Source organism: Aegilops tauschii, chromosome 3 (assembly GCF_002575655.3).
Source record: "Aegilops tauschii subsp. strangulata cultivar AL8/78 chromosome 3, Aet v6.0, whole genome shotgun sequence".
NCBI classification, from domain to species: Eukaryota; Viridiplantae; Streptophyta; class Magnoliopsida; order Poales; family Poaceae; genus Aegilops; species Aegilops tauschii.
The window spans coordinates 570,460,025-570,476,144 of record NC_053037.3 but is presented as its reverse complement, the minus strand read 5'-3'; the positions used below and the strand labels follow the sequence as shown (position 1 = coordinate 570,476,144).

Below are 16,120 nucleotides of genomic sequence, written 5' to 3'. Positions count from 1 at the left end.
ACTTGCAACTATACTATCAATGGGCATGAATACACAAAGGGATACTATCTTGCAGATGGTATATACCCTCCTTGTTGCACATTTGTCAAGAGCATCAAATAACCCAAAACTAAAAAACAATGTGAATTTGTAAGGATGCAAGAGGCAGCCCGAAAAGACATTGAAAGAGCATTCGGTGTTTTGCAATTTAGGTTTGCCATTGTCCATGGTCCTGTTGGTTTTTGGGATAAGAAAACCTTAAAAAATATCATGACATGTTGTGTCAGCCTGCACAATATGATTCTTGAAGATGAGAGAGGAATGAACTTGAAATTCTTCTACGACAATGTGGGTAGCCTTGCCAAACCAGCTAGAGACCCTAACCGCATTAGAGCTTTTCTTCAGACATACAAGGAGATTGAAAATGCAAACACACACTTTCAACTTTAGGAGGATTTTATTGAGCACCATTGGCAAAGGGCTGGACAGTGACTCATTTTTGTATTCATTTGTATTTGTATTCATGACAAGTTTTGTATTGCATTATTTAAGTTTGCTACGGTGATTTGAATAATTATTTGTAATGTGGATGATTATTGTATTATGTTTGATTTGAATAATTTAGTTTTGCTTTCGATTTTTGTATTATGTTGGATTTGATATTTGCGGGCCGATGAGATGCGGGATGCAGCGGCGCAAAGAGCAGACCCCGCAAAGCCGACGCGAATATGCTTTTTTACGGGTCCGTTTGAGGGGTCTGCATCTGTGGCCGTCCGGGCTAGCCCGCAAAGGCCATTTTGCGCCAACTGCAAACGCGTTTTGCGGGCCGGCGGGATGCGGGGTCTGCTAGAGTTGCTCTAAGGTCATGGTTTTATGGGCAACAGAACTAGTAGCATCCATGAGATTCTCAATATCACGAATCACGGGGTCATATGCGCAAAGCTTGAAGCTCGGCGTGTGAGAAGGTGGATCGCGTGGTTGTATGAAGATGATGCGTCGACCATTATCGATCGTGGCAACCGGCACGGTTCCGTGCCCGCTGTACATGAACTTGCAGGCCTCGGGCGACACCCTTGCCAGGTCAATTTCACAATGCAAATCCCATGTGCCGGTTTCATACCCACGTAGTAGCCATATGTGTGATAGCGCCGTGGCGATTTGTTGTACACATGTGTGCAAAAGAGGCATAGGTGTCCACCAAGCTCCGTTAAATGATGTCTAACTAGAAGATTCTTCTCCGTGCTAACCGGCGGTGGTGCCACGGTCCCAAATTTCTCGCTACAGAGGGAAAAGGATACGATGAACATCTCCTCTGGCGACGGTAAGAACCTGAGCTTCCGGTGGGCTAGCCAATACATATAGCCAAGCGCAAAGACGCTTTTTTGGGCATTGTCTACCCAACCTGTGGGTTTCTCTTGGACGCCTCGCTCCGACGGTCTCCAGAGCCCGGTGGACTTCACCACGTAGACCTCGCATCCAGCGGATAAGGGAAAGTCCTTCCCGGCTTTGCAGCCACGGTAGTAGATGCGCGCCACTTTGTGCTTCCTGGTGCACGAGTCATAGCCAAGCCCTAGGCTCGCATAGCTCTGATCCAACTCCATGTCTCCTGGGCTGCCCGTTGGCCGGCCTTTCGGGAGGGCTGCTAGTCGGCCGGTGGACGGGTTGCACACGTAGTAAACCCCCGAGGCGGTGCCGGTGACTTGGAGGACAACAAGGCCGCGGCATGGCTGGGTAAGGAGGCGCGGGACGCTGTGGTGTATAGTACTGTTGTGTGAGGAGCTGTTTCGCACGAGATCACGCGGGATGTCCATGAGCGTTGCGCCGCCAGGGTGCTCCCGCGACCACATGTGCGTCTTGGGCCCATGGTACGCCGAGTCTTGCAGGAAGAGGATCTTGGGGCAGCTGCGGCGGTTGGCCAGCTGGAGGTAGCGGTTGGCGAAGGCGTCCGACGAGAGCGCGGGAGAGGCAGCGTCACTTGTGCACGAACTTCGCCGGCAGCCGCCCCAGGATGTCCTCTATCAGATGGTCCGGTAGCACAGGGCATGGCTTCGAACTTTCCGAGATCAACCTACGTGAAAGCGTCAGATCGATGCGTTTACATATTGATATGCAGACAGCACACGGGCTAGTCTACAACTCGGATTCTGACTTGCGCGAGACAAGGAAACCTTAACCGACTTCTAGTCGACCTCCCTACTTTCCACTTATTAGTTCAGCGTACGCACGCACGGCACGACGTAGCTAGCAGGTGCGCCATGGCAACAGCAGGGTGGTCGTCACGGGCGGCGGCGACGGCGACGGAGACTCGGGTCGGTGCCTGCGGCGAGGTGACCATCACGATGAAGGAGCCCGACCATCACAGCCCGTGCTCCGTGCGCGTACACGGCCAGGTGATCGTGTCCCACGAGCCGCTCAGGATTGGGGACATCAGACCGAGGAGGGGCCGGTTCCAGCCCGAGCAGGACCTCCACCTCGAGGACTTGGACCACCGGGTGGAGGTCGCCGACCCTGCACTCTTCCGGAGCTACGTGGCCTGCCGCGACCTCATCCACCGCGTGCTCGCCGACGCGCCAATGACCGGCGAGTACGACCTCGCCGCCGACAACTGGGAGGACTTCCTGCCCCATGGCATCGCCACCACCATCGTCGCAACCGTCCGCCGTGATGTCGAAGATGGTTGTGGAGTCGTCCCGGTCTACGCCTTCGACGTGGAGCTGATCCTCTCGGTCAGGCTGATCCACAGCGAGCCCAAGGCGCTGCTGCTGGCGTGCAAAGAGGCCGATGCCGAAGTTGCCGCACATGGCGAGCTCGGAGAGCGGTGTGCTATTTGTATGTCTGACGAGGGGACGAACGATGAGGAGACCGTGAGGCTGCCGTGCTCCCACGTTTTCCACGGCCGGTGCATCGGGCCGTGGTTCCACCGCGTGTCCACGTGCCCGACTTGCCGGACTGATGTTATGGACTGCTTCAGAGTTGTCGGATCGCCGTCGACCACGTAGATGAACCACTTTAATCGCAGAACTCTCTGAATTTCTTTGAGTTCAAAGTTAAAACTCGGCCTCTGCGATGCACACAGCCGAAACAATACACTACATGGCTTTCTGAGATGCAACTCAATACAACTATCCGTGTGTATGTGCAAACTGTATGTCGATTTTATTTGGTATTGAGCAACCATTTTATTTGCACCCCTACCCAATTCGTGAAAATTATGTTGTAAAATGTTTGTAATCTGTGAGAAAAATATACAAATCTTATGAGTTATGAATTTATACCCCAAAAACGCCCACTCACGTCAACTTGTCCACCCATGCCTGCAATGTATTTCTGGTGGACAATGTGCTCACCTTTGATGGAGACCATCTCTCACGAATTGTTATGTAATCACAAGAGAAACGCAGCACAATAGCGGTTTCATTAGCGAAAAACAACATTTTACAAACCGTGGCGAAAAATCACCGCACCTAAAAATTGATAGTGGCAATAAATACTGAGCATTTTATTATCGTGTTTTGATCATGGCAAACCGCCCACGTGCCGACATAGGTGACGCAGCGCGTTAACGGCCGGTCGGACCGGCTTAGTCGGACTGTTTCCCTTTCGGGAAACAACAGCCGACGTACCTCACTCTCTTGGTCCATCACTCCTCGCTCTCTCACCTCTCGTGCTCGGTTACTCATCAGCGCCGACGCCGCCCCCCTTGCTGCCGGCATATAGTGTCTTCGCGGAAAGGCAAAGAGGAGAGAAGCGAAGACGACCTAGGGTATACCGACATGGACATGAATTTTTTGGTAAGTGTTTTCACGGTTTGGATTAGGATTTGGGGATTTTTGATTTTTGATCTGATTTGAGCCTCGTTGGAAGGTTTTGTTCGTTAATCAAGATCTTGTCAATGCAGGAAAACCCCGAGACCATTGTTGATGCTTCTTTCTGTGGCACAGTGGCTGATTCGTCCATCAGATGCAAACTTCACCAGTCCAAGGCCAAGAAATTTGTGGCATTTGATGGTATAGACTCGGGGAGTAGATTTTATGGGTGTGGTAAGAAGGTAATTTGTCCTTGGCTTCGTGTTTAAGTTTAGCACTTTGCTCTCTAACTGAATCCTAGTTGGATTTGGTTGTTATGTAGTTGTGATTGATTTTAGAGTCTAGTGATCTATGTACTCACCAGTTAACTAGCTAATGGAATTTAGATTTTAACTGAGTCTTGTAGTTTTTTTCTAGTTAACGAATTTAGCTTTTAACTAAATCTTGTAGTTATTGACTAGTTAACTAGTTGTCTGAATTTAGCTTTTAACTGAATCTTGAAGTTATTGACTAGTTAATTGAATTTAATTTTTAACTAAATCTTGTAGTTGTTGACTAGTTAACTAGTTAAGTGAATTTAAGTTTTCGTTGAATCTTGTAGTTGTTGATTACTTACCTACTTAAGTGAATTTAGCCTTTAACTGAATCTTGTAGTTGAGTAAATTTAGTAAACTTGATATAGTTAACTAGTAAACTGATTTTAGTTGTTGACTGAATTCAATTAAACTAGTTACTTGAAATTAGTTGTTGTTGACTAGTTAACTTGTTAATTGAATTTAGGTTTAAACTGGATTAAATTTAAATAGTAAACTAAATTTAGTGCTTGATTGAATTTAATTAAACTAGATAACTGAAATTAGTTGTTGTTGACTAGTTAACTGAATTTAGGTTTAAACTAAATTCAATTAAACTACTAAACTGAATTTAGTTGTTGAGCAAATTCAATTAAACTTGTTATCAGAATTTACTTGTTGTTGAATGATTCAATTACACTAGTTAACTATATTTAGTTGTTGTTGACTACTTAACTGAATTTAGTTGTTGACTAAATTCAGTTGAACTTGTGAACTGAATTTAACTGTTGTTAGCTGAATTCTACATTATTTGCAGGGAGGTATTGACTATGGAGGTGTTGAGTGGTTTGATGGGCCTTGGCCTGTCATACTACAGAGGTGTCTGACAATACTTTGGGACATGTTTCATGAGCAAACTCCTGAACATGTGATGAATAGACACAACAAGAAAAAGACACATTCGTGACATTACGCCCGAATAAAAATATTTTCTGTCATGGAAGTGATATCCATGACAATAATAGTGAAAAAATATGTATCATCATGGATGTGGTGGGCACCTACTTCTATGACAAAAAATGGGTTTTTCGTCCTTGAAGGACACCTGCAAGCAAATTTATATTTGTGCATCTTTGTTTCCTTATTTTCATGTTGCTGATTTTATGATGAACGTGCTTCATATTAAGTTTATTTATGTGATTGCTTATCATGCCTATGTAAATTTTGTGTCGAACGAAACAACTATTAGTAAATATGTAAAGTTTTAAGAACACAAGAATCGGGTAAGGAAAAGCAAATATTATAGCGAAGTGAGTCTTAAATAAGTGGGGTGTTATTATAACTCATTGATTTTCCATAATGCATAATTGTAATACAAGAACTGATAATGTCCAAAAGGCATTAGCCTTATGCTGGGCAGTGCATATGAATGAAAGAGTAATCTATATTGATAGCTAGAAACACAAGTTGGCGAATGCTGACCATGAAGTTCTTCTGTTTGAGAAAAGAAAAGGCATTGAAATTTGCACTCCCTGAATAGAGATAAATGCTTGGTATTACTGAAGCGTGGGTTTTCCTATTTTCGCCTCTAACTTGTAGCCCTGATGTCAAAGCGATTCCTAAAAACATTTTTAGAAAACACCCCATATATTAGCAGAATCACTAAAAGTTTGACATCAGATTTTTAGCCTCTTAGAATGGACGTCTCCTAGGTCGTTGATTCCTGGCACAAATCTTAGAGTAGGGAGATCAACCACGTCACGTTTTTTGTCATTCGAAAGAACCACACCTCTCTTACCCTCTTCTCCCCTTTTCCCCACACCCACTCGCAACACACTGCATCCCACCATCTCTCCTCGTCACGGGACACAGAGAAGTACGAACATGCGCTGGCGACGAGGCTCGCCCTTGACGAGATCCCACCACCGTCGCGACGGCAGGGACCGAGGACGAGGATGGTGGAGTCCACGGAGGTGTTGCTCGTGGGGAGCGGCGAGAACTGCTCCTGGTAGACCATTTTCAGCCATAGCCAGGGGAGCTCCTCTGTTGCAACGGCGCTGCGATGGCGTTTTCCGCGAGGATGAGGAGCGAGGGAGGCGGCAGACCCGTCCTCCGACACGGGAGGTGGGGTGCGTGGCGGCGCAGGATGCGACGACGCATACACTGGTGGTTGTGGTGAAGCCGCACTTCTATAAGACGATGGAGAAGAAGCACCCCGCGACATGTAGAAGTAGGAGCTCCGAGCTCCGGAGCCTCTTCCCCGTGCCCGTCCTCTTCGTCGTCACGCTTCTTCTCCCATGCATCACCACCACAACCACGATAGTGACAACAACAGTCATAGCCATGACAAGCAGCAAGTCAAAGATCCCATCGGTGCCTCCGTCCATGCAGGTCGCTCCTGCATCCATCCTCTTTGCATAGAAGGGGAAGAGTTGCATCAACAACTAGCAGTAGCAGCACATCAGGTTCGTCCCTAGATGCTCACTTCCCGCAAATTTTGACGCAGTTTACACATAGTGCATGGCAAACTAATCGACCAAACTTGTATGTCCAACTTTATACATCCAACTGCAAACTATGTGATGTGATTGCTAATTGACCAAAATGTGATGCATTTTACACATTGTTCATGGCAAACTATGTGATGTGATGCTATGACCAAACTTGTATGTGCTTACACATAGTTCATGGCAAACTATGTGATGCGATCCTATGATGTGCAAACTATGTGATGTGATTGCTATTTAATTTATTATTTTGGGAAAATGATGTGATTGCAAACTACTACTACATCTGATAATGTAAAACGTTTTTTTGACACTAGGGAGTATGTACTGTATGTGCAAACTAATCAACATTTGCATAGAAGCTGTTTCATGGGCCGAGGAGATGCCTGCTTCCGACATTTGGCCCAACATTCTGCTCACCACCACCACTCACTCCAACAGCGCCGCCTCCATTCCCCATTGCTCCCCATACCAAACCCTCGCCGTCACCTCCCTCCCCCTCCCCCTCCCCCTCCACCGGCGGCCATGGAGACGGACCCGCGAGTGATCATAGGCCCCTCCGGGAGCGTCTCTAGGAGCGATTTGCGCGCCGACCTTGAGCGCCGCGGCCAGGACCCTGAGTCGCTGGATCTCGGCACCAACATGATGCTCCACATCCTGTACGGCTACCTCCCGATGCCGCCCGTCTCCCCCACCGCCACCATCTCGCTCGCCGGCGCTTCCAGGGTCCCCGACGGCGTCGACCGCATCAGCCGCCTCCCCGATGTGGTCCTCCTCGACATCATCTCCCGCCTCCCCGCCAAGGACGCCGCGCGCACCGCCGCCCTCGCCTCGCGCTGGCGCCCGCTCTGGCGCTCGGCTCCCCTTACTCTTGTCGACAGCCACCTGCTTCCGGACGGCGGCGCGTCCGGGCCGCTCATCATCGGCGCTCCCTCCCCCCGCGCCGTCACCGCCGCGGTGTCCAGCGCCCTCGCGGCGCATCCGGGGCCCTTCCGCTGCGTCCACCTTACCTGCAGCACCATGGAGGAGCACCGGGGCGAGCTATCGCGCTGGCTCGACATCCTCGTCGCCAAGGGGGTCAAAGAACTCGTCTTTGTCAACCGCCCTTGGCCGATGGACCTGCGCCTCCCCTCCACGCTCTTCAGCTGCGCCTCCCTCACCCGCCTCTACCTCGGCGTCTGGAGGCTCCCGGACACCACAACGGTACCGCGCGGCGCCAGATTCCCCAACCTCCTGGAGCTCGGCCTCTGCATGAATGTCATGGAGGACCGTGATCTAGCCTTCATGCTGGATAGAAGCCCCGTCCTGGAGTTTCTCCTCATCATGTGGAGCCAAACCGGAGTGCGCCTCCGCCTCGTCAGCCAGAGCCTGCGGTGTCTTCAGCTGGCCCTTACCTGCTTGCAGTACATCGACGTGGTGGATGCACCTCGCCTCGAGAGGCTCTTCCAATGGGAAACTGTTCCCAGGGCCGAGCCCACTCCCCCCGGCAACAAGAAACGCCCTTCCTGGATCAAGATTGGACGTGCACCCAACCTGCGTGTGCTGGGATACCTTGAGCCAGGAGGGCAGGAATTGGGGATTAGCAACACCATCATCGTGGTATGTAGCTCACAGTAGATCCTAATTTAATTTGCATGTCAATTGGTAATGCCAATTCATTTATCTGTCATTGGGCGCATTGCCAGGAGAGCAACAGTTGGTGGTAGATCCTAATTTAATTTGCATGTGTAGATCTTCTGTGCCAATTAACATCTATGATCTGAATTACTAGTAGTTTATCTGTCCTTGGTGCATTGCAGGCTGGGAGCAAGGAGAACATTGTCCCTAGTGTCCAGATTTTGGCCATGGTGGTGCAGTTCGGTGTCCGCAGCGCTGTGAAGAAAGTGCCTGGCTTCCTCAGATGCTTCCCCAACCTGGAGACGCTCCATGTCCATGTAAAATTGGTTAACTTAACTAGATACACTTGCTGCATTGGCAATTTTGCAATACTAGTGGCTATGGTATATCTAGCATGGTCAGAGCTGTTAATAAGTTAGTTTTATGATTGATTGCCTGCTGCTGCTGCTGCATTTTAAGATTATATGTATCTATCATCCAACTATGTATGCACTGATTGATTAAATTTGCAGTCCCCCACCTTATCTGGAGAGCCCACTGGCAAGGTGAATCTCAAGTTCTGGCAGGAGGATGGTCCCATCAAATGCGTCCTGCGGAGCTTGAAGAAGGTGTTCTTCTATGAGTTCCGAGGGTCGAGAAGCGAGGTTGCTTTCCTCAAGTTCATCGCGGAGACAGGGCGGGTGCTGGAGCAGATGGTGGTCGTGGTGGCTGCGGAATGTTTCTCTCCGGGGGATGATGGTGTGAATGCCAAGCTGAAGCCTCTGACGGGTGCGAAATGGAACAGCAAAGCTTGCCAACTAGAGCTCTTCAAGAGCCCGCGCACTGGCGGGGGAGGCCCTGCTTACAGCACCAAGATAGCTTGTGATTTTGGGTGGGCTGACCCTTTTGACCTCCAGTACTACTACAAAGCAGAAAGGATCCCTGTAAGTTAGTTTGTACAGTAGCTTTGTACAAGACCACTGGCAGCTTGACTTTGTGTTGTGGTAAGGACCTGGCAGCAGCTAAAAAACCTAGTTGGGGAATGCTTAGTGTGCCAAGACAAGTTTTATGTGGGATGTGGCTGGACGCAACAGATCGAATTTGATAGTGTTCACCTTATTTTACGTTTTAGTAGTCAATTGTCGGCATAGCTGTCTAGCCTCTCTGGTCCGTCCAGCTCCTATGCATTATGTTGTTGTTGTTGTCAGCATGAATGAATTCGATATGCGTTATGTTTTTTTGCTATGCATTATGCTGGTCTCAGCTGGAAAGAGTTTCTTACCAAATCATTATGTTACCAGCCAGCATGCAATTTTGCCTTAGTAGCCTGATTGATATATACTCTGATCTCAGCTTTATGGAGTTCTTGACTTCACAGGTGATATATACTCTGATAGACTTGGCTTGAGCGCTTTGTAGATTTATTAGCCCAAGAGGCTACTCCAGTAGTAGATTCTGTTGCTAAAAGGGCAGTGATAGTTTGGCCGTAGGATATATCAGAATTCAGAGCACCCATCAGTTCTACTCCTATTAACTATCGCTCAGAAAAAATCAGTTCTGTTAGCTGGGTTGATTAGCAATCAAGCAGATCATACTACCACAAATAAATGTTACCCATTAATTAATGAAATTAAGGTAGCCTTTTTTTAGAAAGAAATTAAGGTAGCTGACATAGTACAATATTGCTGATACTCGTTAATTTGGCTCTAGTGAAGAAGTGCGCCTGTGGAGAGATTCAGTTATCCAACGGTTGGCACTCGCTCGGCTCAACGGAGCAAACCCTAGAGAACATTGTGGCACTCTCCTAGCTGTCTCTAGTAGCCTGTCAGCGATTTATACTGGAGCGAGGGATGCAACTCAGGCTGGAACTGACGAAACTGAAGATGTAAGGCTGGGTGGCGCGGCAGGAATTGATGTGAGGCCAACCTGTTAGTGAAACGAGTGGGGCTCCTTTATAAGCCAGGGTCATGCACTCTCTGGGGCATGTACATTTTTTTTACCAGGTAAAAGGGGATTTAAAAAAAAATCATGATAATAGGGTTACAATCACGAGGCAAGAGTTCCTCAATACATAGAGGAGCACCCTGCAACCACACAGCGATGCAATGCTGTAAGACGCCAAATGTTCTGTGACCCTATTTTGCTCTCTACTAATCTTCTGTGAACAAACTGCCTAGATGACCCCTAAATGGCCATAGGCTGACCGGGACAAGCTTCCGCTTGATAAAGAAGATGGTGCCACGGCCGGGAGATTCGTGTGTTGGATGGCTAAGGCCATTCCTTGCATCAACACATGTATTTCAGACTCCAGTGCGTCGTTGCAGTTAAAGAGGACTCATACGCCGCAAAGATCAACAACCCATCGCCTCTCCTTAGCACCATCCGTGTAGCCACAATACCGTCCCTCTTCGAGAAGGAACCATCTACGGACAAGGCTGTCCACGCCGCAGGGGTAGTGAAGGAAATATGTCTTAGAGGCAATAATAAAGTTATTATTTATTTCCTTATTTCATGATAAATGTTTATTATTCATGCTAGAATTGTATTAACCGGAAACTTGATACATGTGTGAATGCATAGACAAAACAATGTGTCACTAGTATGCCTCTACTTGACTAGCTCGTTGATCAAAGATGGTTATGTTTCCTAGCCATAGACATGAGTTGTCATTTGATTAACGGGATCACATCATTAGGAGAATGATGTGATTGACTTGACCCATTCCGTTAGCTTAGCACTTGATCGCTTAGTATGTTGCTATTGCTTTCTTCATGACTTATACATGTTCCTAAGACTATGAGATTATGCAACTTCCGTTTACCGGAGGAAACTTTGTGTGCTACCAAACGTCACAACGTAACTGGGTGATTATAAAGGTGCTGTACAGGTGTCTCCGAAGGTACTTGTTGGGTTGGCATATTTCGAGATTAGGATTTGTCACTCTGATTGTCGGAGAGGTATCTCTGGGCCCACTCGGTAATGCACATCACTATAAGCCTTGCAAGCATTTTAACTAATGAGTTAGTTGTGGGATGATGTATTACGGAATGAGTAAAGAGACTTGCCGGTAACGAGATTGAACTAGGTATTGAGATACCGACAATCGAATCTCGGGCAAGTAACATACCGATGACAAAGGGAACAACGTATGTTGTTATGCGGTTTGACCGATAAAGATCTTCGTAGAATATGTAGGAGCCAATATGAGCATCCAGGTTCAGCTATTGGTTATTGACCGGAGACATGTCTCGGTCATGTCTACATAGTTCTCGAACCCGTAGGGTCCGCACGCTTAAAGTTTTGGTGACGATTGTATTATGAGTTTTTGTGTTTTGATGTACCGAAGGTACTTCGGAGTCCCGGATGTGATCACGGACATGACGAGGAGTCTCGAAATGGTTGAGACATAAAGATCGATATATTGAACGGCTATGTTCGGACACCGGAATGGTTTCGGGGAGTTTCAGACATATACTGGAGTACCGGGGGGTTACCGGAACCCCCCAGGGAGTTTAATGGGCAAAGATGGGCCTTAGTGGAGAAGAGGAGGGGCGGCTAGGGCAGGCCGCGCGCCCCCTCCCCCTCTAGTCCGAATTGGACAAGGAGGGGGGGGGGGGCGGCGCCCCCCTTTCCTTCCTCTTTCTCCTTCCCTTCCTTTCCCCCTCCTACTCCAACTAGGAAAAGAGGGAGTCCTACTCCCGGTGGGAGTAGGACTCGTCCCTGGCGCGCCCTCCCCTGGCCGGCCGCCTCCTCCCCCTGATCCTTTATATACGTTGGCAAGGGGGCACCTCTAGACACAACAATTGATCTCTTGATCTCTCAACCGTGTGCGGTGCCCCCTCCACCATATTCCATCTCGATCATATCGTAGCGGTGCTTAGGCGAAGCCCTGCGTCGGTAGCAACATCATCACCGTCATCACGCCGTCGTGCTGACGAAAATCTCCCGTGAAGCTCTGCTGGATCGGAGTTCGCGGAACGTCATCGAGCTGAACGTGTGCTGAACTCGGAGGTGCCGTACATTCGGTACTTGGATCGGTCGGATCGTGAAGACGTACGACTAAATCAACCGCGTTGTGCTAACGCTTTCGCTTTCGGTCTAAGAGGGTACGTAGACAACACTCTCCCCTCTCGTTGCTATGCATCATCATGATCCTGTGTGTAGGAATTTTTTTAAAATTACTACGTTTCCTAACAGGTAGCAGGCCATGGAAGTGGCTGCTTCGGCTTGTACGCAGCTCGAGGTTGAACCCTCTTCCGTCACTGTCATCTTTCCTTTTATAGTTCCCCTCGTACTGTAAGTTTGAGCTAGCTTCAACGATTTCAAGTAAGAAATCAACCGTCGTATCCACTAGAGATACTTCTTTGCCAGAAATCTGTCCTTATACGCCAGATCAACATGATGATCATGTTTCTAACCTGTTAAAAGCATCCCGCGAGTACATGCAACAACCAATCTCCGTTAAAAGCATCCCGCAAGTACATGCAACAACCAATCTCTGCCAGAATCATGGAGATGGTCATTATCGATCGCATTCCATCCTAGATCTCCTTACGTGAGAGCAACTTCCTTCCCTTTTGAGGCCACACGGCGGACAAGTACCCTGCTTCGATAAATGACGATACACCTTTTGACGACCTCTTACTGTCTCCATCATTGAAGCGGTGCGCCGGCCAAGGGCGTCGCTCGCTGCATGACGTATAAGTCATTAAGTCTAGACTGTATTCGTCAATCCCACGTTGGTGTTAGCCAATAGGCATGCACCAGGCCAGTAGATATTGTTCACCCTAAGAGCATCTCCAGCCGCGCCCCCAACAAGCCCTCTCAGGCGTTTTTTTTTCCGCCGGCGCCCAAAAAACGGCCCAGTCGTACCTCAGGAGCCCTTTTTCGCCGGTTTGGGCCGAAACTGGCGCCGGCGAACCCAGGCCGAACCCGGCGTGCTGGGGGCGCGGGAAAAGAGTTTTTGGCGCGAACGGGGATGGGCCCGCCGAGTAGACGCCGCTTCGTCGTCCTCATCGCCTTGGTTCCTGCGGGAATCAATGCCAAGGCTGCCGCGCCGGTCAGCCTCCATTGATGCCTCATGGGCGGCGCAGTGAAGGCGCCACCGACGCGCGTCCCGCCACGCGTCGCCCGGCATGCAGGTTCTCGCCGCCCCGCTTCGGCTATAAAAGCTGGCCTCCCCGCCGGTGAACGCCACACCCGCCACACCTCGCCTCGTCTCACCACATAAGCACACTCCCCTCTCTTCCCGCTAACGAGCAATGGCCGAGCGGTACCCCGGCGACGCCGCAGTGGTGAACGGATTCGGCCGACGCTTCCTCCACGAGGACGAGGCGCGCCTCCTCTACGAGGCCGACTATCCGGCGCCCCCGGACATGCGGGTGCCGGGCTCATGGAAGTTGAGTGTGGGCGGCGTCCCGGTGCCACCGGTGCCCGAAGGGGCTGCTCGGTGGGCCGAGATCGCCCGTATCCGCTCGTCGCGGACGGAGGCGCAGCGGAACGAGCCGAGGTACGCCGCCGACAGCCACACGCTGTGGACGATGTACTTCGAGCGCCGCCGCGAAGACCAGATCGCCTCCGCCAACGGCATCATCGCCCACGACCGCCTCAACGCCGACGGGCGGCGCGATTGGTGGGGCGTGCCCGGCCACACCCTCGAGGCCGTCCTCGACCACATCGAGACCGTCAACACGCCGCGCCCCTCGTTCTCCCGCCGTCGTGGCAGCTATTGGACGCCGCGGCGAATGGAGCCGGGGACGTCCTCCTCGTCGGGCTCCGGCTCGCCGGCGCTCCGCCCCGTCAAGCCGGAGCTGGAGGAGACGCCGCTTCGGCGCCGCACACGCAGCGGCGCCCTCATCATCAACGAGGGCGCCCACCCCTCCCCGCGCTCCCTCCGCCTGGTCCGGCCGAAGCCCGAGCCGGGGCTGCTCCCCGTGAAACCGGAGCACGAGGACATGGTGGCCCCCGACGATGAGGCCGCCCTCAAGTGGGCGAGGGAGGACTACGTCTGCGAGCAGGTGCTCCGGCAGCGCCGGGCATACGCGGAGCTCCAGGCTCGGCGCCGCGGACGCGAGGAGGGTGGCGTCATCGTCCACGATAGCGACAAGGAGGACGAGGCCGGGCCGTCCAACCCCCCTCCGCGTGTCGGCGACCCTGGCCAGGGGTCCAGTAGGGACGACGGCTCCGGCGGGGCGCTCGACGACGACGACGGTGGCGGCGACTATACCTGTTTCTACAGGCTCCTCGGCATGTAGAAGGCGGCAGCGGGCTCCAGTGGGCGGCAGCAGCGGCGTAGTAGGCTAGGCTAGGCGTAGTTGTTCTCTGTTTTTTTACAAATCTGAATGAAATCGCCGAGTTTATGCTGTGTTTGTGCAAATTTGAATCAAATCGCCGAGTTTGTGCCGTGGTGTATCTTTTCTACGCCGATTTGGGGGCCGACCTGGGGGCGGCGACTGGGAACACAATCACCCCCATGCCGAAAAAATACGTCGGTTCAGCCCCAGACAGCGCTTTTTCGGTGTTCTGGTGGGGCCGAACGGCTGGAGATGCTCATTGGTAACCTTCTTTACATGTAGTTGTACGTGCGTATTCTGAGGGATCCATGTTAGAAGTACCTGCAGGTTACAAGTTCACCTTCTCCTATGTTTTACTTAAAGGAGTCGTTTCGTGTTCTACCTTAGGTGCATTCATGGTAAATAGAATGGAAGAAGGTTATTGTGGATGTGGAGTATAAGCTTCAGAATTTAGCGATTGATGTGTGTAGGTGGCGGAAAAGTTTATTCCAGCGATTGATGTTGCAAAGCAAAAGTTAGGGCTTTTGGATAGAGATTTATTTGGGTTTACATCAATTATGTCTGAAAAATGTTGTACTGAAGTTCGCATTGAAATGAAGAGTTTTGATCAAAATCTTCCACACGGTCAACTGTATTCCGAGCAAACTATTTAAATTTTAAATTTTCATCTTCCATAAAAGAAAATAACAAAGAGAATTTCGGGCTTCCCGACGGGCGCGGCGTGTTGTCGTGCCTCCGCCTGCTAGTTGTCAACCGATTTGTACTAGCAATCATACAATTCCCACTATCTTCTCTGTGAAGGATAATTCTGCGATGTTTGTTGGCCAGGTGGATGACCGAAAACACTCACTATAAGGCACCGGCCTCTGAATTACTTCACGCCCTGCCCATCAGTCCTCCACCTAAAGAAGCTCGTTGCCTGTATCAAGAACCTGAACTGACTGCTCATTATATGCAAGTTCTTATGAAGCCTCTGAAACCTGGTCAAGCCCCAAGGACCAAATTCCTCGTGAGGGAATTGCTCTATGTGCCAAGAACAGTCTATCGCATTCTGACGAAGACTATGAGTCCAATCAAAGGCCACGACTCGAATGATGAGGAAGTCGTTGGCATCATGAAGAATCTGCTATTCAACATCATGCATGGCATCCCTGTCAACTATCATGATTTCTTCATGAGGACTCTGGCCAATGTCGCTCTTTCTCCGTTTGAGCTGAAGCCTTATGCTCCTTGGATCATGAGATTCCTCAGAACAAGGTCTTCACTCAACTACAAGGCTGATTTTCAGAATCACCTCAGCTACTTGCCCCCAATCGAAGTCCTCAAGCGGACCTATTCCTCAGCTGATGAAAAGGGCACCTGCTGTTATTGATGAAGGCATTCGTCTATTGGATGGTCAGTTTCGCAAAGCTGCATCTTATTCCACCAATGATGACTCTGTCACACATGATTCTGCTGCCAATGCACCCAAGTCTACTCCTCAAGCCACAGCTCCTCGAGTGATGACTGATCGTGAGCTGCTTCTTAGTCTTCACCAGAAGGTGGATCGAAATCATAAATGGGTTAAGCGTCAGTTTGGTTCTATTCTTCACAACATGATTGCTACTGAAAGATCGTGGATGTCGCCTAGAGGGGGGGGGTGAATA

The 16,120-nt window shown here is 50.0% G+C and overlaps 1 protein-coding gene across 1 annotated transcript; it reads left to right on the top strand.

Annotated features, from left to right (window-relative positions):
- The first annotated feature begins 6,979 nt into the window (after positions 1–6,979).
- On the top strand, positions 6,980–9,426 carry LOC109732853 (FBD-associated F-box protein At4g10400). The gene is made up of 3 exons (XM_020292053.4): positions 6,980–8,184; positions 8,385–8,519; positions 8,715–9,426. The coding sequence occupies exons 1-3, from the start codon at positions 7,111–7,113 to the stop codon at positions 9,132–9,134; spliced, it is 1,629 nt and encodes a 542-aa protein (XP_020147642.1). The 5' UTR covers positions 6,980–7,110; the 3' UTR covers positions 9,135–9,426.
- The last annotated feature ends 6,694 nt before the right edge of the window (positions 9,427–16,120 follow it).

What these genes read in the sequence shown, in the direction of transcription:
- LOC109732853 (XM_020292053.4), top strand. Translation starts at nt 7,111, where the DNA reads ATGGAGACGGACCCGCGAGTGATCATAGGCCCCTCCGGGAGCGTCTCT. An exon ending in TTAGCAACACCATCATCGTG is followed by an intron (nt 8,185 to 8,384) that starts GTATGTAGCTCA and finishes GGTGCATTGCAG; the next exon opens with GCTGGGAGCAAGGAGAACAT. An exon ending in TGGAGACGCTCCATGTCCAT is followed by an intron (nt 8,520 to 8,714) that starts GTAAAATTGGTT and finishes TTAAATTTGCAG; the next exon opens with TCCCCCACCTTATCTGGAGA.